Source organism: Oryzias latipes, chromosome 4, assembly GCF_053564925.1.
Source record: "Oryzias latipes strain Hd-rR chromosome 4, Olatipes_Hd-rR_3.1".
Classification (NCBI taxonomy): domain Eukaryota; kingdom Metazoa; phylum Chordata; class Actinopteri; order Beloniformes; family Adrianichthyidae; genus Oryzias; species Oryzias latipes.
The window spans coordinates 35,346,580-35,373,428 of NC_136240.1; the positions used below are offsets into that span (position 1 = coordinate 35,346,580).

At 38.9% G+C, this 26,849-nt stretch overlaps 3 protein-coding genes and 1 long non-coding RNA gene across 16 annotated transcripts in view; 2 read left to right on the forward strand and 2 right to left on the reverse strand.

The window, feature by feature from the left end:
• Positions 1–26,849, reverse strand: part of LOC101167514 (uncharacterized) — a 55,187-nt gene continuing 28,338 nt past the window's right edge. For 6 of the 9 annotated variants that reach the window (XM_078946382.1, XM_078946380.1, XM_078946381.1 and 3 more), the window contains 29 exons: positions 10,715–10,768; positions 10,200–10,253; positions 10,008–10,061; positions 9,824–9,931; positions 9,695–9,748; positions 9,467–9,574; positions 9,284–9,334; positions 8,938–8,991; positions 8,791–8,844; positions 8,628–8,681; positions 7,938–8,045; positions 7,756–7,809; positions 6,155–6,208; positions 5,960–6,013; positions 5,804–5,857; positions 5,675–5,728; positions 5,534–5,587; positions 5,402–5,455; positions 5,163–5,216; positions 5,023–5,076; positions 4,900–4,953; positions 4,776–4,793; positions 4,603–4,665; positions 4,351–4,503; positions 4,128–4,275; positions 3,942–4,048; positions 2,603–2,683; positions 2,300–2,500; positions 1–1,654 (listed from right to left, as the gene is read on the reverse strand). In XM_078946382.1, the coding sequence (XP_078802508.1) occupies positions 1,502–1,654; positions 2,300–2,500; positions 2,603–2,683; positions 3,942–4,048; positions 4,128–4,275; positions 4,351–4,503; positions 4,603–4,665; positions 4,776–4,793; positions 4,900–4,953; positions 5,023–5,076; positions 5,163–5,216; positions 5,402–5,455; positions 5,534–5,587; positions 5,675–5,728; positions 5,804–5,857; positions 5,960–6,013; positions 6,155–6,208; positions 7,756–7,809; positions 7,938–8,045; positions 8,628–8,681; positions 8,791–8,844; positions 8,938–8,991; positions 9,284–9,334; positions 9,467–9,574; positions 9,695–9,748; positions 9,824–9,931; positions 10,008–10,061; positions 10,200–10,253; positions 10,715–10,768 (2,217 nt within the window). In that variant the 3' untranslated portion in view covers positions 1–1,501. Of the gene's footprint in view, positions 1,655–2,299; positions 2,501–2,602; positions 2,684–3,941; positions 4,049–4,127; positions 4,276–4,350; positions 4,504–4,602; positions 4,666–4,775; positions 4,794–4,899; positions 4,954–5,022; positions 5,077–5,162; positions 5,217–5,401; positions 5,456–5,533; positions 5,588–5,674; positions 5,729–5,803; positions 5,858–5,959; positions 6,014–6,154; positions 6,209–7,755; positions 7,810–7,937; positions 8,046–8,627; positions 8,682–8,790; positions 8,845–8,937; positions 8,992–9,283; positions 9,335–9,466; positions 9,575–9,694; positions 9,749–9,823; positions 9,932–10,007; positions 10,062–10,199; positions 10,254–10,714; positions 10,769–26,849 lie in introns of those variants that run through there. The other 3 variants (XM_023954591.2, XM_023954595.2, XR_013655668.1) reach the window with 3 other exon arrangements.
• LOC144991969 (uncharacterized) lies at positions 11,264–11,792 on the reverse strand. The gene is made up of 2 exons (XR_013655669.1): positions 11,658–11,792; positions 11,264–11,428 (listed from the first exon to the last, which is right to left on the reverse strand). It is a non-coding gene; the product is annotated as an uncharacterized LOC144991969 (long non-coding RNA).
• LOC111947400 (uncharacterized) lies at positions 13,260–19,035 on the forward strand. 2 transcript variants are annotated; one of them, XM_023954597.2, is made up of 16 exons: positions 13,260–13,478; positions 13,578–13,713; positions 14,895–14,990; positions 15,425–15,790; positions 15,982–16,077; positions 16,160–16,389; positions 16,490–16,668; positions 16,748–16,835; positions 16,938–17,285; positions 17,367–17,484; positions 17,549–17,640; positions 17,725–17,839; positions 18,043–18,132; positions 18,225–18,386; positions 18,494–18,673; positions 18,749–19,035. In XM_023954597.2, the coding sequence occupies exons 1-16, from the start codon at positions 13,410–13,412 to the stop codon at positions 18,946–18,948; spliced, it is 2,565 nt and encodes an 854-aa protein (XP_023810365.1). In that variant the 5' UTR covers positions 13,260–13,409; the 3' UTR covers positions 18,949–19,035. The 2 variants fall into 2 exon arrangements, with proteins under 2 accessions (XP_023810365.1, XP_023810366.1); XM_023954598.2 differs by lacking the exons at positions 13,260–13,478; positions 13,578–13,713 and adding an exon at positions 14,386–14,515.
• On the forward strand, positions 20,959–26,757 carry LOC111947401 (uncharacterized). Of its 4 annotated transcripts, none has more exons than XM_078946388.1 (8): positions 20,959–21,066; positions 22,516–22,734; positions 22,805–22,973; positions 23,390–23,824; positions 24,037–24,093; positions 25,281–25,348; positions 25,503–25,546; positions 26,605–26,757. In XM_078946388.1, the coding sequence occupies exons 2-8, from the start codon at positions 22,522–22,524 to the stop codon at positions 26,654–26,656; spliced, it is 1,038 nt and encodes a 345-aa protein (XP_078802514.1). In that variant the 5' UTR covers positions 20,959–21,066; positions 22,516–22,521; the 3' UTR covers positions 26,657–26,757. The 4 variants fall into 4 exon arrangements, with proteins under 4 accessions (XP_078802514.1, XP_078802515.1, XP_078802512.1 ...); XM_078946389.1 differs by lacking the exon at positions 20,959–21,066 and adding an exon at positions 21,357–21,468; XM_078946386.1 differs by lacking the exon at positions 20,959–21,066 and adding an exon at positions 21,368–22,384.

Consider the following 26,849-nt stretch of genomic DNA (forward strand, 5'->3'; position numbering starts at 1 on the left):
TTTAGCCCACTAATATGTTTATATCCAAATTCTCAATTATAGAAAATAATTGTACTTTTCATATTGATTTCCCTGAATCAGTTCTTCACCTTTTCTACTTTTGTAAATTTTCCCATGAATTTTGGAACAAATTAGAACGCTTTGTAAACATCAAATTCAATTGTAACATTATTTTAAACTTGAAACAAATCCTCACATATTTCAATTCTGATGATAAAAAAGTAGGAAAAAGTATTAATTTGTTACTTCTCCAATCCAAATTTTACATGCATAAGTGCAGAATAAAAAAAAACTACCAGTTTTACTGTATTTAAGATCGAGATGCTTCAGTTTTATAAATACATTAAAAAAATGAACACACCCAAAGCAAGTAACACTGGAACAATTTGTGCTTTTTTGTTTTATATGTAAACCCCTCCTCTAAGAAATTGTAAACATTATTATTTTGTGTTCTCTTTTATAGATTTTATACTTTATTTTCCTATCAGTAAGTTCTATTTTTGATATATTTCTGAAACGTTTTTTACTTGAGGGGATTTAACAGCTTGGAATGATGGCATTGATTACCACTGCTGATGATCTGTCTGATTCCTTGATGTTGGATTTTGTATGTTAACACTATGTTCAATAAAGCTGAAAAAAAATAAATTAAAAAAACACCTGGAAAATTTCAATTAGGGAACTGTTGATTCGGCGGGACAGCCCTACAAAATGGTGAACATGCTATAAAGTGTACTTTATAGGGAGTAGGGGGAAAAGCACACTTATTCATTTGATCCTGATTCAATAATTTGAATACAGAAATACTCAGAAGCCTAATTGTCTTAATATATGTCCCCCGTCATCAGAAAATGGCATAACATGTCGAAAACCACATTTATCTGCAAGAGTAATATTGCTCAGAAATTACTCAAGATTTAATCAAGAAGACAAAATCCTCCACCAAAGAGTGAAAAAATAAAACAAAAACTTCATCGTTTTAACAGACCTGTTTTGGAATCTGAATTAAATTGAACTAATCTTGGATTATGTATAAAACTTTAATGAATATCTGGGACACACAAACTTCTGCAGAGTACTCATTATTTAGAAATATATATAAAGATGTATTGAATGAGATCCAAAAACACCCAATGAAATGACAAAAACAACAAAAAGAAATCTTCAAAAAACAACTTCAACTTTTTTCATAGTTCTCTATATATCTATATATATATATTTTTCTTTCTTCACATTTTTTACATTTTTTTGGCTTCCACCAACAATCCTGTTATGGGGATCACTAGATCACACAATTCATCCAAGTTTAAAAACGAGTTCTTGAATTTTGTCCTCAAACATGTTTTTGAAAAAGTTAACATGATCAAATCCAACTATTTTACACGTTTCATAAATATAAAAGAAAACAAAAACACAACACTCTGTAGAAATATAACAGCCAGCATGCAGTGAAGGAAAGCTTCCTCACACGCATCACAAGCACTTCCACAAACTTTATTGCTCACAAGAAACACAACGGTCCAAGAAACACGTCCATCTCAGAGGCGGCTCTGGCTTCACTCGTCATCTCTGCTCCCACATCTCTAACTGGAAGTAACTCCACATCACCTCCATCCAACGCTGAGCTGGCCTGAACGTTTAAGCTCACATGGATCTGCAAAAATATCAGACAAACAGCTTTTCCAATTAGTCAACACACATTTTATCATTTGAATATGTTTAAGCTACATGATTCACTTTTAATGTTTCCTGTTTCCCTTCCTTTATTCTAGTATCTTCCTCCATTTTTTGTCCCTTAACGGCTTCTACAATGTTTCTGCTATTTCAACTATTCAAATGTTCAGCTTTTCCCAGCTGTGACTTCTGGTCCTTCAAATCCTTGAACTTCTCCAGATATTCCAGGATTTCCAGGATTTTTACCTCCATTGAAACACATGGGGAATTCTCGGAGCAGAAGCTCGCTGGTTCGATACCCGGCTCTGGCATTTTTCTCAAACATATCTTTTTTGTTTTTGTGCTGTTTTCACTTTATTTATGGTCAATTTTGACCATTTCTTTCTTTAGTTATTAATTTGTCAATTATTCCCCTTTAAGTTTCATTTTCATTCAGCGATATAGCATCAAACCTGCCTTTTCTTCTGGAAATGCAGCTCCATCTAGTTTCTTTTCTCTTTAGTGTTGAATTACTTTTAGCGTTTTCTCTACAACACATTTTTGTAACCAGATGCTCTCATTTTCTCTCACATCCTGTAAAATACTTGGAAATGTTTCCTCTTTTTGATCAATTCTGGGTTTTTACCTCACAGACTTGTCTGGTCACTACAGTGAGATGGGAATCGAACTCTTTGCCAGAGTCTCCCCGTAGGCGGACGTTCCAGTTTTCTGCAGCGACGCTGCTGGACTTGTTGGCTGGACAGCGGAGCACAACGTCCTGCAGAGACGTGTGGCTGTGGAGCCGCAGAAACCTCAGCTGGACAGCGTCCACAACCGTGTACAAAATCTACCAGGAGAAACCCAACTTTGGTGCAAAGCATTTAAATGACACACAACTATAGCAAGAATTCTGTTTGTTCTGTCAGAAAAGCATTTTTATAAATCTCACTTGGTGTCCATCACGCTGCTGAGTGAACCATTGGAGTACATTTCCGGATTTCAGATTTTCCTCTTTCCACGTTAGCAAAACCTAAAAATAAAAGAGACGTCATGTTTGCAAAGATATGCTTTGGGAAAAATGTGTTAAATCTTTTCAAATGGGATTGATTTCTCAGAATGTGCTTTGAATTTACTGCACGTGACAACTGGACTGAGGGTGTGTGACATCATCACCCCTAAAAAACTGTTTACTTTCAGCTCAAATGAAATTAAATCTATTTGGTCGCCGTTTCTTTGTGATGCGCACGCCACAGTGTTGGAGTCAGACATCGTCGCAAGGCTGTGATTGGGCGGAGTCAGTCTGAGTCAACGTATCTATGGCAACCACTCCTCAGTCAGGAGTGAGCTTGTTGGAAGGGCACACCCCTACCACTTGAAAGTGATGCATGAAAACTGTCAATCAAATGCTTCAAATGTTCAACCATCTACTTTCATTGAGGCGTCTGATTGGTCAGCTTTGTAACTTTAATAGGTTGAACTACAGAAGAAAAATATCCTGAGAAACAAAACCTTGTTAAAAAATGGTAGCAGGAAAAGCAGGAAAGGTTATTTCTCAATACATTTAGTTTTGGCTTTTCAGGACCAGCGAGGACTTCCTGTTTGGAACGCCAGGGGGGAGGAGTCGCTCAGTCCAGTTCTCTCATAGAGTCAAAGGTTAAAGGCCGTGTCACACAGCCACTTCATTCGTTCTATGCATTTTTCACATCTGAAATTTTGGTCTTTCGTGAGACATGTGATATACGTCCTTCATACATTTTTGTCGATGTGCGCGGATGTCCGTCGAGGGTTTCGGCAGACCGCTCTTTACGTGAATTCGCTGTTGAGCTGTTCTAACTTTTTGGTCAGTTGGGAACTACACAGTTTATATTTATCCATATTTAACGTAGCTTATACGCAGTTATTAGGTAAATCTTGTGCGTGATTCTTTTGCAAATGTGTGAACGTCCACATAGGTCTGACAAACTTTTCACGCATAAACCACAAACGTATAACTTTTCTATTGTGTATACAGCGCACACATTGCATGAAAATGACCTAATTGATGCATGAATTGCACATACACAGCACAATAATCACGCACAGTACATGTTCTATGTTGGTTTACGTGTTCTTTGCGTGGTTTATTCGTACTTCTACGGTTTTAATGTGGTTTAATTTTTGATAAATCTGTGAAAACTTCAAGTAAAGACCAGGATTTCTCACTTTTTCCACCACTTTTTACTGATTATCATCTGTGTGACACGGCCTGAATGAAGACATTTTCCCATGAGCCTTGGTGATTTGTGTACCTGTGCAGGCCGAGGCTCTATGCATGTTGATCCTCCTGCAGTGAAGTTACAGAACACCCTGACAGCATCGCACGGGCAGCCTTGGTTGGGATCCACGTAAAAGTAGCCTGAGATAGTAAACCTTCAGACTAATTTGGCTCAGAAAAGAGACATAAATGGCAGCTCTGACTGAAGGCAGACCCTCACCATCACTGAGGTGTGGATGTTGGAGTTTCAGCTGGTAACAGGTCGTTCCTGGATTGTCTCTAGATCCCAGCTTCCGGCTGAGTGAATCTTCAGTTTGATTACTTGCAGACCATCTCTTGGTCATTCGCCTGTGCAACTGTGGAGAAATCTGTTGGTTGGTCAGCAATCTCATCTCTCATCACAGCATGAAAGGCAGTTGGGTCAAATGAAGCTTTGCACGAACATCTTGTCTTTTGCTTTGCTTCTGGATGCTAGACGTTGTTGTGGAATTCAGAGCAGCTTTCAGCACAAAACCTGGAAAGGGTTCCAGGCCTGAATCAGAGCCTGGCCCTTGTCGCTGGATTAGCCTCGGTTTGCCAGGTTCTCCTGGAAGCCCCTGTGACCATCATGACACAATACAAACCTTTTAACAGCCGACATTAAGGTTCCAATTGAATCAACCTTCATGAAGTGTTTTACAGCCCGTTTTCCTCACTGGAGATCCACGTTTGCCCTTAATTCCCTTTGGTCCTCTACTGCCCTGGTACCCTTTCATTCCCTTCAAAATAAAAGAGGTTTGGAGTAAATCAGGTTAATAAAGTAAAAAAAACAAAACTTGTTAACATAGAAAGTTAAAACTGCAAGATATAAATAATAGATTTATTTCACCTTTATTCCAAGATGGCCCTAGATCAGAAAGCACAAGAAGCAGACGTGAAATGACCATAAACTTGTTACAAAATGTGATTAACGTAATGCTAACTGCACAAAATCAGAATATTTTGTGACCTACAGGGTTTCCACTGGAGCCTGGCGCCCCCTGTGGACCCGGAGTGCCCTCATTCCCCTGTGGAAAAGAAAAAGTCCTTTTAAAGGGTCAAACCTGTCAAACAAAGAAAGTTGAACCAAAACTTACCCGCTTCCCTTTTTGACCCGCTTCACCTTTTAGTCCTTGCAAACCAGGATTTCCCTGACATGAAAATAAAAGTTTGTTTAAAGAGACTAAAGTTTAAATCCTGCTCTTCAGTAGTAGAAATAATATCTATTCCAACTAACCCTAGTCCCAGCTGGACCTGTGGGGCCTGGAATCCCACCGTCACCTGAAAAACCCTGAGAAACGAAAAACCAGGTGGTCACAATGCTTTCTTTTTCAGGAAAACAGAAACTGCAATGTAAGGATTTTCGTTTTCCCTCTCTGTGAAGCTACAGCATTAATACAAAGAATTATTCAATAGTTTAGTCTATCTTTAGTTAGAGATAGTTTATTAAAGATAAAGTCACTGTGAGTTTCTTGCCTTTGCTCCAACGGCTCCAAGGTCACCCTTTACTCCTTTCAATCCAGGAAGACCCTGCGTGATACAAAGTGGTAAAGGCACTAAAAAAGTATTGTTTTATAATATTTACTACGTAGAGTAATAAAAGATTACTTTTGGCCCCATTGGTCCTTGTAGCCCTGCTGTTCCGTTTGGACCCGTGTTCCCCTGAAGCATCCAGAAAGAGACAAAGCAGCACATTTCCACGTTCTGCATGACACACAGTTCGTGAACACACCTCTGATTGTATTTTACCTTCAACCCTGTTACTCCAGAGTTTCCTCTCATCCCAGGGGGTCCAGACTCTCCCTATTATGCAGAAATGTTATTATGTAAATTTTACTTGTATTTTGTTACGTCTTTATGTGTTTGCTCTTATCTCACCATCAGCCCAGGCGTGCCTGGAGTTCCAGGAGCTCCTCTAAGGCCAAGGTCACCCTTTTTTTGATGATGATGATGATGAGAAAAATATTGTTGTGTATAACAACAAACATCAATTGTTCATAAAAAAATGGTAAGTGTGTTAAAAAAAACCCTTACAGGATCCCCTTCATTGCCTTCTACCCCCAGCAAGCCATCAAGACCATTCAGGCCCTGAGAAGGAAATGAATAATAAAGGATGTCAACACATCCTTCTAGTGATGACATCAGGAAAGGATTTCTGTCCCAACATCAGATTGTAGAAGTGAACGGTTTGCTGCAGGAATACGTTTATTTGTGTGCAGAGAAACTTACAGGTTTTCCAGGTATTCCAGGAGGTCCTGGTCTTCCAGGTCGACCTTCAGCTCCCTACGAAGCGGATCACGTTGGATGACACGTTCCATTGTTAATTTTGCAGATGAAAAGGTTGTGAAACCATAACAAAAGGAAATGACAAATGCAGCGTGTTTGACAAACCACACATTTTTACTAAAGTATTCATTAATTGCATTTAGAAAAACTCTTTATTCATGAGAAAGTGATGTGAGATGGGTAACAGCTGTTTTTAGGATTTCACAAGCCCATTGTGCCACTAAGAAATCATAAAAAAGATCTGATTTTTCTACTTTTTCTGACAGGTTTGTCTAAAAAATATGCTGACATTTTTTTAACTCTTTTCCTGCAGTTGCTTCACAGCTAGTGTTTTGACGAGGGGACATTAGAACTTCAGTTCTGTTAACAACAAAATTAAACTGACAAACTATTAGCCGAGCCAGACTGCAAACAATACGACAGCAAGAGTACCTGCCTCTCTGATGCAAAACCTTTTTGTGAGCAGAAACAAAAATATAAAATCTCACGTTGTTTCCGTGGATTGAACTTTTTTCTGAGAGACACATCCAGCTGAAAATTGTCTGCATAACAGAGAAAAGACGCAGCCTTTTTCTACTTATTGAACCAAGTGGTAATAATTACAAGGAGAACAGCAGAGGGCCTAAAACGGAGCCTTGGGGGATCCCACATGACAAGGGGGCTGAAGAGACCGGCACAAAAGTATGCCAATCCTTTTACTCCCACTCACTGCCCCAAACGAGAAATTCAAATTCTACGGTCCACAGCATCAAATGCAGCTGACAAGTCTGACAGCATGAGAACGACAGCATCACCAGTGTGGAGCTGAGAAGAATGGAGGAAAAACTTTGAATAGATCCGACTCCGTAAGTAAGTAAGTACATTTTATTTGTATAGCACATTTCACAGACAAAAGTCACAAGGTGCTTCACAGGTTAAAATATATATATATACACATGTAAAAAACATAAAAACATAAACGATAAAAAGCATAAACCACGTAAAACAATCATCTCAAGCCCAATAAAAGCAGTTTCAGTTAAAATGCTTTGCAAAAATAAAAATGTGTGACAAGCTTTGAACCCAGACTAGAAGCCTTCAAGGATGGATCGTTCTTCTAAAAAAGACCATCAATTGTATGTACACTTACTTTTCAAGGACCTTAGAGAAAAGGACGTTTAGAAATTGATCTAAAATTAGTCAAAACTGTACGATTCACGGCAGGCTTTTTAAATAAACAACACACAGTATTTCATATATTCAACTAACCTTCAGTTAAAACTAGTTGTGATCTACACTTCATTATTATGAGTTATGAAACACATAAAAAAGTGATTTGAAAGAACTTCATTATTCTGAGCAGTTTGCATAAGCTTGATTATGTGAGAAACTTTTTTTGGTGGGCTGTTTTTCCAGAAAATGTTCTCATTGTCATGAGTTTCAGTTTGACGTGTGCAAAGACAGATGTCATGGTCCACGTGTTTGAGTTTGAACATCTGATCTGCAGCCTGACGTGTCAGAAATGACGACATCAGACTGTTTCAAAGGAATTAACGGAAACTCACATCTTTCCCTGCCGTTCCTTTGGTTCCTTTTCTTCCTGGTTGGCCTCTTTTTCCCTTTAGAGACCATATGACAAGTATAAAGGTTCAAAACCTTAATTAGATGAACAACAACAACAAAAGACCAAACAAGTAAGAAGTTAAAGAGTTCAACTTTGAAAAGAAAAGTGCTGAACTGTTCTTACTTTCTGACCTGGACCTCCCTTTCTTCCAGGAGAACCAGGAGGGCCTGTGGGTCCAGGCTGACCTTTGACACCAGAAGGCCCACTGGGCCCAAGTGTCCCCACTGGGCCCTAAAATGGCATCAAAACAGCTTTTTTACACATAACTATTTACATATATTATGTTTCTATTAAAAAGTAAAAACAAAAATACATTCCTACAATATTTAAACAACCTGACAAATAATTGACATTTTGTGATATAAATTCCTAACTTAATGTATATTATTTATAATTAGTGTCATATATCATCAGTATTGTTATTAATTGTATTTACTGTTTTACTGCCTGCTCCATTTCAAACAGGTTTTGGACTATTTTAATACTTTTAAAGTTATAGCCATTTTTAGCGTTTGCATCAAAGTTGACCATAAATACAGTGAAAACTGCACAACAACATAAAAGATTTGTTTGTGAAAAATGCCAGAGCCGGGTATCGAACCAGCGAGCCTCTGCTCCAAGGCTTCCCCATGTGAGTGCAGTAAAGTAGCTGAAAAATTGTAGGAGTTAAGCAGCAAAAAATGGTGGAAGATACTAAAATTAAAGAAAGAGAAAGAGGAAAACAATGGGCTGAATGCTGTACAGCATATAGTTTTTCTTTCTTTGGTTAAATGCTTCATAGCATTCAATCAATAATAAAAAAACAATTTTTACCCCAGGACTTTGAGCACCAGGCTCCCCCTTTGCACCTTGGGGACCTCTTATGCCCTTGAAAACACACGACTGAGGTTAGTTGGGACCCGCTGAGGACACACCACATTAAAAATGCTCCTCTGTGCTGATAGTGAGCCTGAGGTGAAGCTGAACATCGTCTCACCGTGTCTCCTTTCATGCCTGGAGGACCAGCTATGCCTTTCAGACCCTTAATGCCCTTCATGGAGAGAAACGATCAACATCAACAGACTCCCGTGGAGGAGCTATAAACATCAATTCAGAATACATCCAAACTAATGGGATGTTGTACCTTTATTCCAGGCTTTCCTGGTTTGCCTTCATCCCCAGCTTTGCCTGGCAAACCCTTATAAAAGCACCAATGATGTGGAATCAATTGTTAATGTAAAAAAGTTTGATTTCCAATGTAGTAAATGAAGAAATGACTTTTTAAAATTTGTCTTGAAGTTAAGGCGTATTGATGGACTTAATTTAATGGATCCTGCACCTAAACTTACATTAAAAACTGTGCATCAAAGGAGAGATGTGCAGGAATCAGGTTGGCTTGTAGTGCAAAACTCTGGTGTTTAAACTGAACTCATTATGTAAAAATGTGCCTCTTTTGTGCTGTAGTCATTAATCAGACAGATTTTGCTTACAGATGATGACGGTCCAGCTTCTCCCTGGGGGCCTAGCCTACCAGGAGGACCCTGAAAAAAAAGGGTAAATTTCTCATTATGCCGTTATTTATGACAACATTTTCAAGTCACATGATCAGAAATCATAAAGTGATCTATCGCTTGAAAAACAATCCTGCCAACGTCTGACTGCTGGTTACTGACCATGTGCCCCTGCATGCCCTTCTGGCCTTTGGCGCCTGAAGGCCCGGTGTTTCCTCCCGGTCCAAATGGTCCAGGTTTTCCCAAAAAGTACCCGGATCCTGGGTCCCCCTGTGAGGGCATCCATTGATTTATGGTTTTAACAAAACCTAAAACATGAGCTTTACAGGCTGGATCAAGCTTTTGAGATTAAATCAGTCAATATTCCATCTAAAGGTTTGAATACGTGACCTTTAACCCTGAAGGCCCTTGCTGTCCTCTGTCTCCAGGTGCTCCCCTGTTTCCCTGCAGGAGACAGTCAGATGATTAATAGTTTACAGAAACACAATCCTTGAGAGTGATGTTATTTCTCCTGCTTACCTGTTCCCCTGGTGGCCCTTTTGGTCCTTGTGGCCCGGGGTTACCTCTTCTGCCTGCGTCTCCATTTGGTCCTTTTCTCCCAGGGGCTCCAGGATTCCCTTTATCACCCTGTAGGTAAACCAACTGCCCTTTAAGTAAGAGAAGGAATCAGAAATAACTGTGCTTTAATTTGAAATGCACTCACAGATGAGCCTTTTTGGCCAAAAGGCCCCTCAAGTCCTTTCAGTCCAGTTGGACCCTGAACATAAAAACTCGAGTTTTTCTGATTGAAAACTGACAGACTTATTAAGGCAGTGCGCATTGACTCTTTAACTTAACATTTTACAATATGTTAAAAAATCTGAAATTTGTGATCCAACTTTATCTATGAAGCTACCTGCCCTCCACTGGGACCGGGAACTCCCCCCAGCCCCGGCGCTCCTCTGGATCCCTAAGGATGTGACATGCGGGGGCAAACAGTTATAAATGTTACGGTTTTAGTTTCTTTGCTTTTGTGTTTTGGTTCTCTTTTTGTTTTGTAATGTTTTGAGTTCATTTCCTGTTTTATTTTGAAAGGTTCCTGTGTTGTATCATTGTATGGAGTTTTACTTTGGTCACCATCTGCCCTTGTCGTCACCTGAGTCTCTTTGTCTGTATGTCATGTCTTTCCCTTCCTCCTGTGCTGCTCCACAGTCTGATGTTAGTTTCGGATGTTCCCTGTTTACTGAGTGGATTTTCTAGCCTGCTCAGCAGTGGTGTTTTTGTTCTTGGTTTTGGTTTATTAAAGCTCCTTTTCACCTGGGACCTCCTGCCTCCTCCTCTCTGCATCTCCCTCCACCCCCACCGCGACAATAAATCAATAACACAACTCATGGTCATCTGGTTCCTGCCGCTGAAGGTAACTGGAGCTACCTTATCGCCTTCAACACCAACAGCTCCAGTCAGTCCTTTCATTCCATCTTCACCCTGTGGAAACAAAGTGAAACGAATATTTACAATTTATCTTGAAGATCTGCTGCTCAGAAGAAGCATTTCCATCTGAGGCAATTGTTTTCATTTGATCTTTTGATCCATATGGAGCATCTTCTCTAACGAAGGCGAGAGAAATGAACCCGACATGGTTTGTTCCTGCTCTTCCTCTAAAAAAGAGCCAAATGCTGCAGACAGACAGTCTGGATCATCACCCCACCACCAGACCTGGTGACCCGAGCTGAGACTAGAGTTGATCTGATGACTAACCGAGACTGTGGCGAACCGGAATGAAAGACACTTTCTGTTTGCCTCTCAGTCTGTCAGCGCCCATCACAAGGGGACTCTTGTCAGCCAGGAAATTAGCAACACTCCTTTAATTATTATTAAAACGTTTCCTCTTTAAAAGCAACATTTTTCATGTCTGTAGAAAACAAGCGACTGACAAAAGCCAAGAGGGAAGAACCAGCATTTTTATGCATTACTGCTCTGTAGCAACCCAGTCTCATCCTAAAATGTGTAGTAGCTACATTTGTCCACATGGAAATACGTGACAGGTTCACAAAAACGGCCCGTAACTTGTGAGACACTTACGTTTCATTTTCCTATTCATTTTCTATTAGCCTTCTCAGGATCACGTGACTTCTGAGGTTTTGCCTGCCGTGAAAAAAAACATGGCGGATGCTCGTTCATTTTTCGGTAGAAAATCCCACAAAACAGGATTTTTTAAGGACTAATCTTTATTCTGACAACATTTCTAGTGAGAAATATACCATTTACTTTCAGAAGGCTTTTATAAAAATGCAGTTTTTAGTTATCTTTTTTCGCTCTGTGAAAACGTTTTTTTAGGGGCTCTAAATTGTGAAAAACAAACGTTTACACCTACGTTAGTCCACAGGGCGAAACGTCTTTATTTTACAACAGTGGTCCCAAGCCACCGGGCCTCGGGACACTTGGCACCGGTACCGATCCATCCGCGGGACACTAGGCCCGGTTCCGATCCATCCGCGGGACACTTGGCACCGGGCCGCGGGACACTAGGCATCGGTACCGATCCATCCGCGGCACACTTGGCACTGAGCGGCGGGACACTTGGCACCGGTACCGCGGGACACTAGGCACCGATCCATCGGCGGGACACTTGGCACCGGGCCGCGGGACACTAGGCACCGGTACCGATCCATCCGCGGCACACTTGGCACCGGTACCGATCCATCCGCGGGACACTTGGCACCGGGCCGCGGGACACTTGGCACCGGTACCGATCCATCCGCGGGACACTTGGCACCGGGCCACGGGACACTTGGCACCGGTACCGATCCATCCGTGGGACACTTGGCACCGGGCCGCGGGACACTAGGCACCGGTACCGATCCATCCGCGGGACACTTGGCACCGGGCCGCGGGACACTAGGCATCGGTACCGATCCATCCGCGGCACACTTGGCACCGGGCCGCGGGACACTAGGCACCGGTACCGATCCATCCGCGGGACACTTGGCACCGGGCCGCGGGACACTAGGCACCGGTACCGATCCATCCGCGGGACACTTGGCACCGGGCCGCGGGACACCGGTATCGATCCATCCGCGGAACACTTGGCACCGGGCCACGGGACACTAGGCACCGGGCCGCGGGACACTTGGCACCGGTACCGATCCATCCGCGGGACACTTGGCACCGGGCCGCGGGACACTTGGCACCAGGCGATCCGCGGAAAATTTTTTGCACCGGGACGCACAGAAAGAAAAAATAATTTCCATTTTATTGTTTTATTTTTATTTTGAAATTTATTTTATTTTGAAAAGTGACCGGATAAAGTTGCACATGATTACACAGTGGATTTACGTTCATTATTATTATTACTTAAGAGAAAATACCCCCCCCGGTCCACGGTAAACGTGCCCCCCACCCCCACCGGTCTGCGGTAAACGTGTCTTGCGTTTTACCGGTCCGCGGTTGGGGACCACTGTTTTACAACACTTGCGCATTCTTTTCTCGTTCATTTCTGTGGGTCACGTGACTGACAGGTTTCCTAGCAGGAGCCAGGACCCAAAATATAGCGGACATCGCCTGGGTTTTTGATGTGAATTTATTATTATTGGCTTTATAAACACTTTGTTTTATATCACTCAACAAAATAGTATCAACGGAACATTTTTATGTTGCTATGGTGGTAGCTACGGACGCTACCGGCGAACCGGAAGGAAGCCACGGTTTTCTTTTTTTATTGAAAAAGACAATTGAGGTTAACGTTTGAGACAATTTACTGACTTTTGATTCGTTTTAATTGCTTTTACTGCGAGAAATGGACACTAAATTTATTAGTTTTATAGTAATGAGTTCTACTAAATGTTTTTATAGAAAATACCAAGACCAGTCAAAACCGGTGTCCTTTACACCGGCGTCCTAGCTACATTTTTTTTCTTCATACGATTTTTTCTTTGTCATATTTACAGATCCATCTCTAGGAAAAAGAAATTAAACTTTAGTGTAGCCACATGTCTTTTGAGTAATTTAAACAAAAAATATTTACACAAAGCAGGCTTGTTTCGTCAGTCCACGGGTTGGGCAACTAAATGGTGACACCCACTACCTATTTAAACCCCCTGGAGTTTTACATGCTTTGTGGATCGCGATGGAGCCGGTAGGGGACAAAGTCGATGACGCTTTATTTCTCGCAGACGCGCTTATAGAAGAATTCAAGGTGGGTTCGATTTCATTGAATTTTGTAAAAATGAAAAAAAAAAACGTTTATTTATATAACCAGTGACATCGTGTATGTCTTTATAACTTTATTTTGTAGCGTAAACAGCCTGCAGCTGTACAACCGTCGGGAACAGGCCCAGTGACCTTTGTTAGGCACGAGGAGGACGAGTATGGAAATCCTTTGCCTAAACGTCGTAGAACAGGAGAGCGGCGGAAACCTGTTTCATCCAAAAGTGAGTAAACCTGGTCACATTGCTTGTTGCACTTTTAAAACAACAAAGGAAAGGGGATGGAATCAAGGGAAGTAGGAAGCTGCTGACAAGATGGCCACACAAGGTTTGGCATCAGGCACACACGTGGCTTTCGCGGTACAAGTCTAGATTTGTTTTTGTAATTTTGGCAGAACCAGAATAGAATTGGGGGGGGGGGCTATTGATACCTCGATTTTTAAAAAGTACTCGGACACCATCCTTTTTGAAAAATTATATTTACATTAAATAAAAAAAACTCATTCAAACGCAATGCATTGTGGTCTAAACATGCCAATGTGGTGAGCATGGACGCACACTCGTTTTGGCAGACTTCCTAGGGGAGTTAAAGGGCACTGGCTTTTGGAATTTAGATTTGGAAAAAGTGGTTAGCTTATAGCACTTTAGGGTGAAAATGGTGAAACAATTTGGGCTACCATTCAGAGAACTAGACTAAGTGGCCCAACCCCCCTGGCGCTCCCGCTGCCCACAAGGCCAGTGACGGGGTGGGGGGACATCATCATCATCATCATCATCATCATCATCATCATCATCGTCATCATCATCGTCATCATCATCGTCATCGTCATCGTCATCAATAGCCAATCATGATAGAAGGGGATAAGGCTGTGTGAAACGCCTCCATTTACTCCCACTCTAATAACAAGACCCCACTAGTTCTAAATCCTTTTTAGTCGTACAATACAAATATGGAAAACCTACTTTCCACTGTCTTTGTAAAGGGTGAACTGGAATTTGGCGAGGGATTACTGGAATTTAGTGAAAGGCAAGTTCATTTCAGTGTCTTTTTATTTATTTTTTTATCATGGGGGTTTTCTGTATTATAAAACACATATAGATTGTTTTAGTCTCTATGATGCCTAACAGGCCAAGATGTTAGCAGGGTATTATCAAGGCTATCTATGCGTACACCATTCCAAGGACCACAATAATTACCTTTAATATGTTATTAAACTTGTCTCAATTAGGAAGTTCTGGATTTTGAGTAATGTGGCTAGAATTGAAAAACTGCTATAACTTTCTCCATAGTGCACTATCCAAAAATAAGCATTTGTTTCAGCTCTAGGATGCTAAGCAACCAGAACAGTGAAAGGCCTGTATGTCTGGCAGATAATTCTCTTTACTCGTGCTCTTATTTATTTCAGGAACTCCAACAATGGCTCAAAGTCCAACTGTAGACCAATTGTGCATGCCATCTACTAGTGGACAGCAGAGTGTGACAGAACCTTCTCACGATATAGGTAAGTTATTGATACAGTTGTCCTCAGAACTTTTTTTTTCTGAGAACAATTTAAAGTATATTAAAATGTAGTTGATCTACATAGTTTACCTCAATTTTTTTCTGTCTAAACAGTTGCTGCATGAATTCCCCTCAATCCATAACTGCTAAAAAACTATATAATGCAGGAATATCTAGTGGTTGGATGCTAAAATTCGGGCACCATGCTCACTACTTTTTTTTTTAAAGGCGAAGAAAGTCCTCAATTTCACAAAGTGAAAATCTAATTGATACAACCATTTTGCGACTGCCATTTATAAATCCATTGTGCTCTGAAGATGAAAACATTGTCACGTATTCATAGCCTTTTGGAGTTCTTAATCACGTGGAACACATTTTCAGAATCTACTTTTACATACTGTAACACCCCCCCTGTTTCTTCTTTTTCCTCAATAGGGTCCCTCATCAAAGAGGTTCAAGACCTTCTGGGCCCCGCTGAAGACCCAACTCCATCACACTGGACGGCTAGGAAAGCTTCGTCCTTGGAAAAGTGGACAGTGTTGAGACCTTTTATGGTCGATCAGATGTTGCAATCTGGGAAGCCAAAAGGGGGACAATGCCATCACTGTCGCTCTCAGGTTGCAGTAATAGTGTGTCACGACTGTTTGCCAAGACCACTTTATTGTGCGTCATGTGATTTGGCTGTACATGACAACAGAGTACTTCACAACCGATCAGCGACGGTGGAGGGATTTTATAGGCCACTCCCACCAACCACTTTCATCAAGGAAGAGGGAGGAAAACTTACTTTCCACGAAAGAGGTACTTTTTCTCATTAAAATCACATGGGCCTTTTAAATTTGTTAAATAAATCAAAACCACCCTCAATGCTTGTTTAAAAATCTTTAAAAAAAAAAAAAAAAAAGATGCATTATTTTTTCCTTTGAGAAATAAAACACATTTGCAGATAATATTTTATGTTTTAACTAATATGAATTGTTTACTTTTACAAGCATGCCTTTTGCCTGTCGTCCTTCCCTGCTGTGACTGCTCTACTGGTCAAACAGAAGTTTCTGCAGGAAAACAAGTGATTCTGATTGGAATGAATGGTAATGTTCCTTTCTTCTTTTTTTCAAAATAATAGTCTTTCAAAGTTATACTGTAATAAAATGTGATTTATTTCTTTTAAAGGACGATACAACCTATCCCTGCCAAATGTTACCTGTTCCTGTGGAAAAACCTGGGATGTTGGCATTGGTGATTTGGTTGAAAGTGGATATTGGCCAGCCACAGTACATTTTGAGACTTTATATACAGTGGATTTGTTCACATCATATGAAGATCTTAAAATTACTGCACCAGGAATGTCAAGGCATGCTTTTGTCGGAATGCTTGAACAGCGCACTAAAGTCTTTGGTCGAGTAAGTTACATAATTGAGGCAACAACTGTGTTTTACATTGACTGTTGTATCTTTAACTTTTGTCTTTTTTTTGTTTTCTTTTCGTTTTGTTTTGAACCAGAGTGGAAAAATATGTGGCGACACCATGCAGAAATCTTTTCTGGAGTGGTCCTATGCCAAATTTGAAGTTGAGAGGCTGTCACTGGTGCATCACTTTAAGTGCCCAGCATGCACCCCCTCCATGTTGGCTGTTGCAGTGGATGGGAACCGCAAACTTTACCGCTTCAGAAGCCAACCAGGGTATGGGGTAAACATTTTCAATGTTATGTTGAATTTTCTATGGATGTAATTTTAACATGTTTTTTTTTTTTTCCATTAGACCTGATGGATTTTTTGACGGTGTTTTTTTGGCGAAAGATACAGAGGTGGCCTCTTTTGTGGACTATATCCATGGTGCAACACGACATGTAAGGTCGACTTTTTTAAAAGTGTATTAAGTTTCTCAAAATATTCCATGCATCTTAATATACAACAATCAAATTTGTATATCTTTTGGTCATCTGTAATAGAATCCTGGAAAGGGAAGATGTGGAGGAGGCGAGTGGTTAGCAGCACGAGAGTCCTCTCACAAATCTGCCAGCAAAGTGGATGAGGAAGGTGTTGAGGTTGCTGTGTGCCGTCATGGGGTCTTGTTGAAAGGACTCAATATGTTCCGTGGAGAAATTTTTGCATATCCTCTCTTTCTCCAAAAAGAACTTGCTGCTCAGAATGTAGGGTTTTTCTGCTCCGATGTGGTGTGCAAATATTGGCCATATCTGCAGAAGGTTGTGCGCCACTGTCCTGAACTACAGGGGTTGTTGACAATGCATCCTTTCCTCTCAATCATGCATGCTAAAGCACATTCCTGGATGTGTGAGGTAATGATTGCCAACCTCTTTTGCACTATCACTCCAGATATTAAACTCAATGCTAACGGAAACAAATCACATTTGTTGCAGTTGCAGTGGGGAGGTCGAAACCAAGAGGGAGCAGGAATAACAATGGGGGAGGAGGTTGAGCAAGTGAACAGCTTCCTGTCTCGGGCAGCCATATGTTCTAAATACATGTCCAAAGCTGGTAAGTATATTATAAAAATGTATTGTTTTTTGTTATGCTGGGCTAATATATGTTGTGCTTGAAGTACGCACAGATATCCTTACGATACAGGCTATTGGATGGAACAAGCGGAAGGTGGAAAAGCTTGACCAGATTCTAGCAAAAAGATACATCAAGGTAAAAACTAGACATCCATTTTCCATGACTCTTAGACTTCTTTCATTCAAACACTGTTCAACAATGTTGCAATATTTTTGACAGACCGCACAAAGGATTTCTGAAGCATTGGCAGATCTTGATCAACTAACTAAAGAGCTGTCGATACAAGAAGACACTGTCCAGCAATGGGTGTCTGATGTAAAAAATTGGGCTGCAGGTACTGTGAAGCTTATTGGGGGGAAAAAATTATAGACAGACAGACACACAAAAATTGTTCTTTTTTTTTTTAATTCCAATGACATTTATATTAGTAAACCTCCAAATGAATGCCTTTTTATAGAATTTTGGCCCAAGTCAAACTGTCAAAGCACCTTGTGTTCTTAAAATAATTTTAATTACTTCTACTTTTCTCCCCACAAGATTCAACTGGTCATAATGACCTTGAAAAAAACATTGAAGGACTGTATCTGAGCATCAAACAGAGGAAATATGAATTGTATCGCAAGGCTGGTGAGGGGAAAAAAATAAAAAGTTATTGAAAATGTCTGAAATACTCTTGTAAGATAAAGCTGGGTATGCATGAACTTTTTTTTTCCCTCTAGATGGCAACAAACGGCGTCATCTATTACGAAAGAAGATTGCTACAGAAAAGAGAGCCTTAGACGATGCCATCACAAAACGAAACACTGATTTGTCTGAAACAGAGAAATTACCTTCTTCTGATGTGCTTTTGGCTCATGAGAACTATTTCTGGCCTTGGGAATGTACGTTTTTTTTGTTTTGTTTTTTTATTCAACAAAAAACTTTAATACCTAACTTTAGATGAATTTTAATGGGGATTTGAAATGACTGAAACTGTGCTGAATTTTAGGTCATGGTGACATGGTTAAGAAAAAGCAGCTTTTTGACAAGGTAATGCTGCTGACCAGGTTGAAAGAAGAGAAGGTCATTGTGGTTCGGGAAGTTAAGCAGCACTGGGAGTACCTAAGGAATGCGGTTGGGATGCTTGAAGAGCTTTCTTCTCAGATTTCTGAAGGGATCACTGAGCAAAGTTGGTAAAACATTCTTTTATAAATGAAAATATGGAAAGACACTTGATTTTAATTTGTCTTTTTGTCATCGTCAGGCAACACTGACGCCTTGACAGAGCAAGGACGAGAGGGGCTACTGTGTTTGCTGAAAAGAAGGTCGACAGAACTCCGTGCTCGACAGGATGCTGCACGCAAAATATACCAGAATGTTTTGGGATTGCAAGCATTGTGTTTAGATGACTCTTCCACAGATGAGGAAAACTTAGACAGTAGTTCCTCGGATGAAGATATTTGACACCGCCATGCCCACCCCACCCCCAAATGTCTCCAGAAGAACATAAGTAAACTGTGATAATTGACCAATAAATTCTCTTGAATGAAATTGGTGGATTTTTAATTTTGCACTACTCTTTTTACATTGCATAATTTAAAGGTATTATTAAACTAGTTCTGATATGGATATTATAGTATATGTATGTATATGTGTATACATATATGTAGGTATGTACAGTGAGGTCAATAAGTATTTGATCACCCTGTGATTTAGCAAGTTCTCCCCCTTAGGAAACATGGAGGGGTCTAAAATTTTTCCATTTCCACAGTGAGAGCCAGAATCTAAAGAAACATTCAGAAATCGCATACGATTTTTGTAAACAATTTATTTGTATATTACTGTTACAAATAAGTATTTGAGCACTTAATTATCAGAGATTTCTGACCAGCAAAGACTTGCAGTTCTGCTTTTAAATAGGGCAATTGCCAAGCAGCTTGGTGAGAAAAGGACAACTGTTGGAGCAATTGTCAGAAAATAGAAGAGGCTAATGATGACTGTCAATGTCCCTCGGACTGGGGCCCCTCGCAAGATCTCATCTCGTGGGGTATGGATGATGCGAAGGAAGGTGAAGAATCAGCCCAGGATTACACGGGAGGAGCTGGTCAATGACCTGAAGAGAGCTGGGACCACTGTTTCCAAGGCTATAAGTAATACATTGAAACGTCATGGTTTAAAATCATGTATCGCACGGAAGGTTCCCCTGCTGAAGGCAGCCCATGTCAACGCCCGTCTGAGGTCTGGCAATGACCATCTTGATGATCCAGACGAGTCATTGGAGAAAGTCTTGTGGTCTGAGACCAATATAGCACTTTTTGGTCTCAAATATATTCAGTGTGTTTGGAGGAGAAAGAAGAAGCATCATCCCAAGAACACCATACCTACAGTGAAGCACGGAGGTGGAAGCATCATGCTCTGAGGGTGTTTTTCTGCATAAGGGACAGGACGACTGCACTGTATTAAGGAGAGGATGAACAGGGCTCTGTGTTGTGAGATATTGGGCAAAAACCTCCTAACCTCTGTCAGAGCGTTGTAGATGGGTCGTGGCTGGGTCTTTCATCATGACAATGACCCGAAGCAAACAGCCAAGAAAACCAAGGAGTGGCTCCGTAAGAAGCATATCAAGGTAATGAAGTGGCCTAGCCAGTCTCCAGACCTAAATCCAATAGAGAATCTTTGGAGGGAGCTGAAACTCCGTGTTGCTCAGCGACAGCCCCGAACCCCGACAGATCTAAAGAAGATCTGTAGAGGAGTGGGCCAAAATCCCTAATGCAGTGTGTATTAACCTAGTGAAGAAATATATGAACCGTTTGACCTCTGTAATTGATTAACAACGGCTTCTGTACCAAATATCAAAGTTGTTTAACTCAAGTGATCAAAAACGTATTTGTCACAGACTTTTACAAAGAAATTGTACAACGTGATTTCTGAATGTTTCTTCAGATTCTGTCTCTCACTGTGGAAATGCACATATGATGAAAAATTTAGACACCTCCATGTTTTAAAATTGTGAGAACTTGCTGAATCACAGGGTGATCAAATACTTATTGACCTCACTGTATATAAGTATCAATGTTACTGTTTTTCTTGGAAAACAATGGATCACACATAGGATGTATGATCCATCCCCTTGGGTCCAACCTGAAGCTAAGTATCAGGAGCTGAACATACGTACATTATTTTTTGGGAGTAAATGGCAATATGCAATTTGAATTGATCTCAAGACCTCATCTCTCACATCCACATAAAATTTTGATCATACCGAAAACGTTTAACCCCTTAATATCCATTGATGCACATATGCATATCCATTCCAATATATTTAAATTTTTTCCGCAGGTGTAAATTAATGTAGATGTTAATAGGTAAACAATGTATTAAATTCATAAATTATATATTTTAATGTGACAGGCTCTGAAAGTTTTCAAAGCTAAAGTTTAATTCTATATCAAATGAAAGTATAAAAAGGGGCCTATGCTTTGTTCTTGTGCGCTTGCTTTGAAGAGGGGGAGGGGCGGCAATGACTGCGCGTGAGTAGTTAAAGGACTGGCTTGCCAAGAAGCTGATGCAAGACTACAAACGGTAAGAAATGAACATACATCGGGAAATCTAAACTATTTGAACTTTAAAATAAATACCAATAATCTATAATTTTTTCTGGTCATGCAAGCTTTACCTCTTAGCTAATATTTCAGCTAACCCACGCATGACACAAGTCAAGCAGAACTAACCCCCCCCCACGAACAATATTTTCAGTGACAGTTAACTTTAATGACGGTGTATTACTTTTGTAATTTAGAATTTTAGTTTATAAAATTAATACATCTCTAGACGGAGTCATACTGTTGAATGACATTAGCTAATCTGGCCCGGGTTCTGGCAGCACGCGGGTCGGTCGGTGCCAGCTAATGAAACTACCTCATATATCGATCGCAAGGGTGCTTCTTTGTTGGTCAGAACCTAAACAAAGACGTAGGCAGCAGGGTAAGACACGACAACTAGTTCTAACATAAAGAGAAGAATGTAATGAGAAATTGTTTTTCCGGTTTCGGAGTAGTAATGTTTTTGAAGTGCTGGTGGAACGGTTTGGCACCATTTTGGTAATATGTCATAACTGATAATTACTACAAACAAAGTAACTGCCCATTGATTGCTGATTGACAGTACTGCCACAACACAATATCTGGTTTCTGCTATATGTAAATGCTATGTACTTTTGGGATCTTTGTAGTACGTAGTTGTGAAAAATATAATTGTCAATAACCAATAACAACCTACCACAAACATGTGCTTGGTTGTTTAAATTTACAGCTAGTTGTGAATTTCAATGTGAACACTACAATTTATCTAAACACCTTCTCTTAAGTTTTACATTTTAAGTAAATCATTATATAGAACATCTTTCATTTTGACTAATTGTGGAACATACAAAATAAAGTCAATGTATATCTGAAGATAATTTCTATTTCTGTTTATTATTTACATATAGTAAAAGAGTGAAGCAATTGCAGTTTATTTTGACTTAAAAGACTTCATGTTAATTTTCCATTTAACAGGGGTACTAAATAAAGTTAAACTTGACCACATTTAACAATGACTTTATTTTTTCTATTGTCATATCAAATTTGATATGAAGAAGTGTATTCTACAATTCATGAATGAATATTTTGAATAAAATATGAAGTACTAAAGTTAAGACTAGGTCCTCTGTAGGTTTATGTTATTGAAAGCAAACACCCACGAAATTAATAGGTTACAAACAAACAATTAAATGGAATTTCTGCTGTGCCCCAATTTCAACACCTTAGATAGAAACAGCATGTCATTAAGTTTATTTGTTTATATGTTTTTTATGCTGGAAAATAATGCAAATCCAGTGGTTCGACTCCAGAACACAAATGTAAGTTTGTTTGACTAGTCGATCAAATGTATAGTATATACTATTGAACTTAAGTGGGTTTTTTAAATTCAATTTCAGTGTTAATTTTTTTCAAAACATATTTTCTATATATATTTTATATATATTCACAGGTCAAGATGCCACGAGGATCTACAACAAAACTTTGTGTCAGCTGCAAAGCTGTGATTGGTGTGGCAACTAAGACATGTAAAGTATGCCAAACAATCCAGCCAATGAGGCAAAGGCTTGCCAAAAAACTGGAGAAGTTTCAATCCAAAAAGGAGACTTGGTTGCAAAAACACAAGAAAAACAAAACCACCACACATGTTTTGGATGAGGCATCGGTTTTGGTACGTGTTTTATGTCTGCAATTGTATTTTATAATTTTAGTTATTACTGATGATGTAACAATTTTTTTAGGTGGAAAAGTTGAATACTTTGGGACAAAAAGCCATTGTGTTTATTGCCAGACCTGGAAAGAAAACATCTACGTGGCATACACATGTCATTCACCCTAGGTGGCAATTAACCGATCAAGCTGGACAGTGTCTGGACCGCATGAAAGACCTATATGAGCTAATGATCAATGGTAAGTATTTCTGTCTGAAAATGTTTATAATTTCAGCCCAGTTTGTTCCTAGGATTAGTGCATTCAAATTTGTCATTATTTCTAGAGGTAGAAAAAATAATAACGTTTGACTAATCTAAAACACTTGGAGTATATAGTGATATATTTTTCACGGTTATTGTGCTGCTTTATTTGTCACTTTTGATTTGATTAACTTTAGTTTTTATAGTACCGGTATTATTTTATTCTGTAGAAGGAATTGTAGTACATTAAATCTATCCAATGTGTTGGAATAAATGTATATCTGATCTAAAAAAGTAAAACAAGTTGTAAAATTGTGATATGTTTAAATTTAGCAAATGTATTTCAAGACAAAAAAATTATATGCATAACAAGACAACTGCATTTAGATTATTTTATTTATTTTCCCCATTGAGGTTGGACGAGCCTTCAAATGCCCTCTGGTCCAGTCATCCAGCCTTCAACCTCACCAGCCATTCAACCTTCAACTGCACCATCCATCCAGCCTTCAGCCTCACCAGCCATTCAACCTTCAACTGCACCATCCATCCAGCCTTCAGCCTCACCAGCCATTCAACCTTCAACTGCACCATCCATCCAGCCTTCAGCCTCACCAGCCATTCAACCTTCAACTGCACCATCCATCCAGCCTTCAGCCTCACCAGCCATTCAACCTTCAACTGCACCATCCATCCAGCCTTCAGCCTCACCAGCCATTCAACCTTCAACTGCACCATCCATCCAGCCTTCAGCCTCACCAGCCATTCAACCTTCAACTGCACCATCCATCCAGCCTTCAGCCTCACCAGCCATTCGACCTTCAACTGCACCATCCATCCAGCCTTCAACCAGTATGCAGATTCATAACATTTTAATAATATGGTGACGTAGTCTTCTGAAATACATGTTAAAACCACAACATATTGTAAGATGTTGAAATGGTGTCAAAAGAGCATTCTTTTTGTTTATTTAAATCACACTGGAAAAACTGTGGGCTTAAATGTTTGCATAATATTAATTGAAATCAACAATATAATTTACAGAAAATGTTCTTTATTTCTAGCAGGTGTTCCAGCAAAGAAAAAGAAAAAAAGAGATAACAAGAAAGATTCACCTGGAGGTAAATGGGTTATCTTTTATTTGCTATCAACAGCTTCAGATACAAACATAGACAATGTTATTGTATCTTCTAAATGACATGCTTAATGACCTTAGTCAACTATTTAAAATTGAGGTTACCTTTATGTGGACTTAACAGAGTTATGTGTTCCTCACAAGGATACTTAAAATGCTAGCAGCAAAAAATTGACAAACAGTGATAACAAAAAGACTAGAAAAAGAAAATAAAAAGCTAATGTTCTATGAACAAAAAAGAAATTGCTGCAACATATCTAAAATTATATTTTATATATATACATAAAATATAATTTCAGTTATGTTGCTGCAATTTCTTTTTTGTTAATAGAACATTAGCTTTTTTATATATATGTGTGTGTATATATATATATATATATATATATATATATAAAATATACTTTCAGTTATGTTGCAGCAGATTAATTTAACTTTTTGATAGTTTGACTGTCAAATCTATATTAATATCATATATTTAATTGACATTATTTTTACATGTAACTTGTTCATGAAAAAATAAATGTGACATTCATAATCTACTTTTGCGAAGAAGGTCATGTTATCATTAGGATTTGTTAGTATGTTGTGTGAAATGTTTGCAAAATCACTCAAAAAGTGATTTACAGGTTTTGACTTAATTTTCAGCAACAGTTATAAATGACCTAAGGAAAAACTGTTGTGATCTGGCCATTTCTTTGTTTTTTTTGAACATATACAAATACTGTGTAGTAGCTTATAACCACAACTAAATGGTGAAGCTGTGCATGCTATAAGTGCTTCTAATTAGTGATGGAGAAAACAAAGCTTCCCAAAGCTCTAAATTCAACTGTTTCAAAAAAAAGTTTAGTGTTTGAGAAGCATTTGTCTCAATGAAAATCAGCTGGCCAGACTTCATTACTGCTTCAAAATAAGAAGGCAATAAGAAGACAGTGAACTGAGATAGTAATTAGTTATTTGATGCTATACAGCTTTAAAAAAAATTTTTTTATAATTTAGTTGTCACAGACTATGTGTCCATGTATAAAATACATTACAGCATTTAGTGTTTGCTTTTGCAAAACCACAGACAACATGAAGTTTCATTTGGAAATTCATCATACAAATGTTTTCCCAAACATTTTCCTACTGTTTACTTTCTTTGAAACCTTTATATTGTGCTTTTTATATTTTCAGAGTGCAGCCATGGGGGAGAAGATCAGTTTTACCCAGTGAAGCAGGTCTTGAAGACAAAAAAGCAGAAGGTTATTTTTATTTCTTATCTGAAGTAGAAATGTGTACTTTTCATCTGCCTTTCATATGAATGTATGAAATACAATTTACGGCATCACAATTCTTAAGTGTAATAATATGATGGCCTATGTTTAAAAAATCATTTTTTAAATTTACTTTTATCAGGGGAAATTAATGGAGTTTGTTGAATGGGAGCCATGTTCCATGTGGTATGTATAATTTTTTTTTGTTTATTTATAGATTGTATAAGAGGAGGCTGTGCATGATGTGGAGCCAGTGTAGTTATTAGCCTTGTAGCAGTGCTCTGGACCACCTGAAAACATTCATGTGATTTCCTATTTAAACATGTAGCTATTAAGTTACAAATAATACAGCATGATAAAATTAATGCATGGGAAATCATATCCCTTTTAGATTTTGATACAGTTGGACTCAATTTGACAATAGTTCTTATATGATTAAAAGACAAACACTGAACCAGAGACATGAGACAAGACTCTACACCAGGGGTGTCAAACTCATTTTCACTGAGGGCCACATCAGCAAAGTGGTTGTCCTCAAAGGGCCAGATATAATTTATACATGTAAGTAAATGTAATAAAAAATAAATTTAGCTACTCCTTAATGTGGAATAACTTATTATGTATTTAGTATAACTTTTTAAAATGACAATTTCAGTTGCATAGAAAACATATGTTTGCTTGTTACTCCAGCATAAATCTTTTTAAATTTGATTCTATCAGGTTAGGTTATATGGAAAGTGTTTAAGTCCTAATATATAGCCCAATCTGATATTTCAAGTCAGATTCCCCCTAGATATGAATAAATACACACCAATTTTTTATTTTTTATTTAAGAAATTTAAAACTTTTATGCTTTTGGGGGCCACTTAAAATGACAAGGCAGGCCACATTTGGCCCGCGGGCCTGGAGTTTGTCACATTTGCTCTAGAGACTCTAGAGACAGGGTCCAGGGTTGACCCAAGGTTCCTGACTAAAGAGTTAATTAACAAATTAGGCAAGGATACTTAATTGTCGCAGGGACATATTTTCAGGGGAACAAACAAGGACATAAACAATATATAATATACATATGACCATACAAATGTGTCAGTCAAATTAGAAAATGATAAATGAATTTGCAGTAACATAACTGTGAGCATGGTAGCATAAAGTACAAACTGGAGTTCACTGGAGCTTGTTGTCTTTTATTGTAATGTTGTCATTAACTGTTTTTATGTATTCATTGATTTATGTATTTTTTGCAGTGGGAAAACATGGTCTCCACAGTGGGTGGAAAAAAGGAACACCAAAAAATAAACCCCAAAGGCACCTCTGTTGATCAGATTGACCTTTTAAATTATTATTGTTGTTTGTGTTACTGCTTTCTAATTGTTGTTAATAAAAATGTTCAAATGAAAGGGTTTGATCTACATTTTTTATTGCTCAACATGCTCACATGTATGATATACCATAGAGGTAGGACACATTTGTTGTGAAATTCTAAACAAAA

What these genes read in the sequence shown, in the direction of transcription:
- LOC111947401 (XM_078946386.1), top strand. Translation starts at nt 22,256, where the DNA reads ATGGAATTTCTGCTGTGCCCCAATTTCAACACCTTAGATAGAAACAGC. An exon ending in TGAAGACAAAAAAGCAGAAG is followed by an intron (nt 25,349 to 25,502) that starts GTTATTTTTATT and finishes TACTTTTATCAG; the next exon opens with GGGAAATTAATGGAGTTTGT. An exon ending in TGGGAGCCATGTTCCATGTG is followed by an intron (nt 25,547 to 26,604) that starts GTATGTATAATT and finishes TATTTTTTGCAG; the next exon opens with TGGGAAAACATGGTCTCCAC.
- LOC111947400 (XM_023954597.2), top strand. Translation starts at nt 13,410, where the DNA reads ATGGAGCCGGTAGGGGACAAAGTCGATGACGCTTTATTTCTCGCAGAC. An exon ending in AGAACCTTCTCACGATATAG is followed by an intron (nt 14,991 to 15,424) that starts GTAAGTTATTGA and finishes TTTCCTCAATAG; the next exon opens with GGTCCCTCATCAAAGAGGTT. An exon ending in CACATTCCTGGATGTGTGAG is followed by an intron (nt 17,286 to 17,366) that starts GTAATGATTGCC and finishes CATTTGTTGCAG; the next exon opens with TTGCAGTGGGGAGGTCGAAA.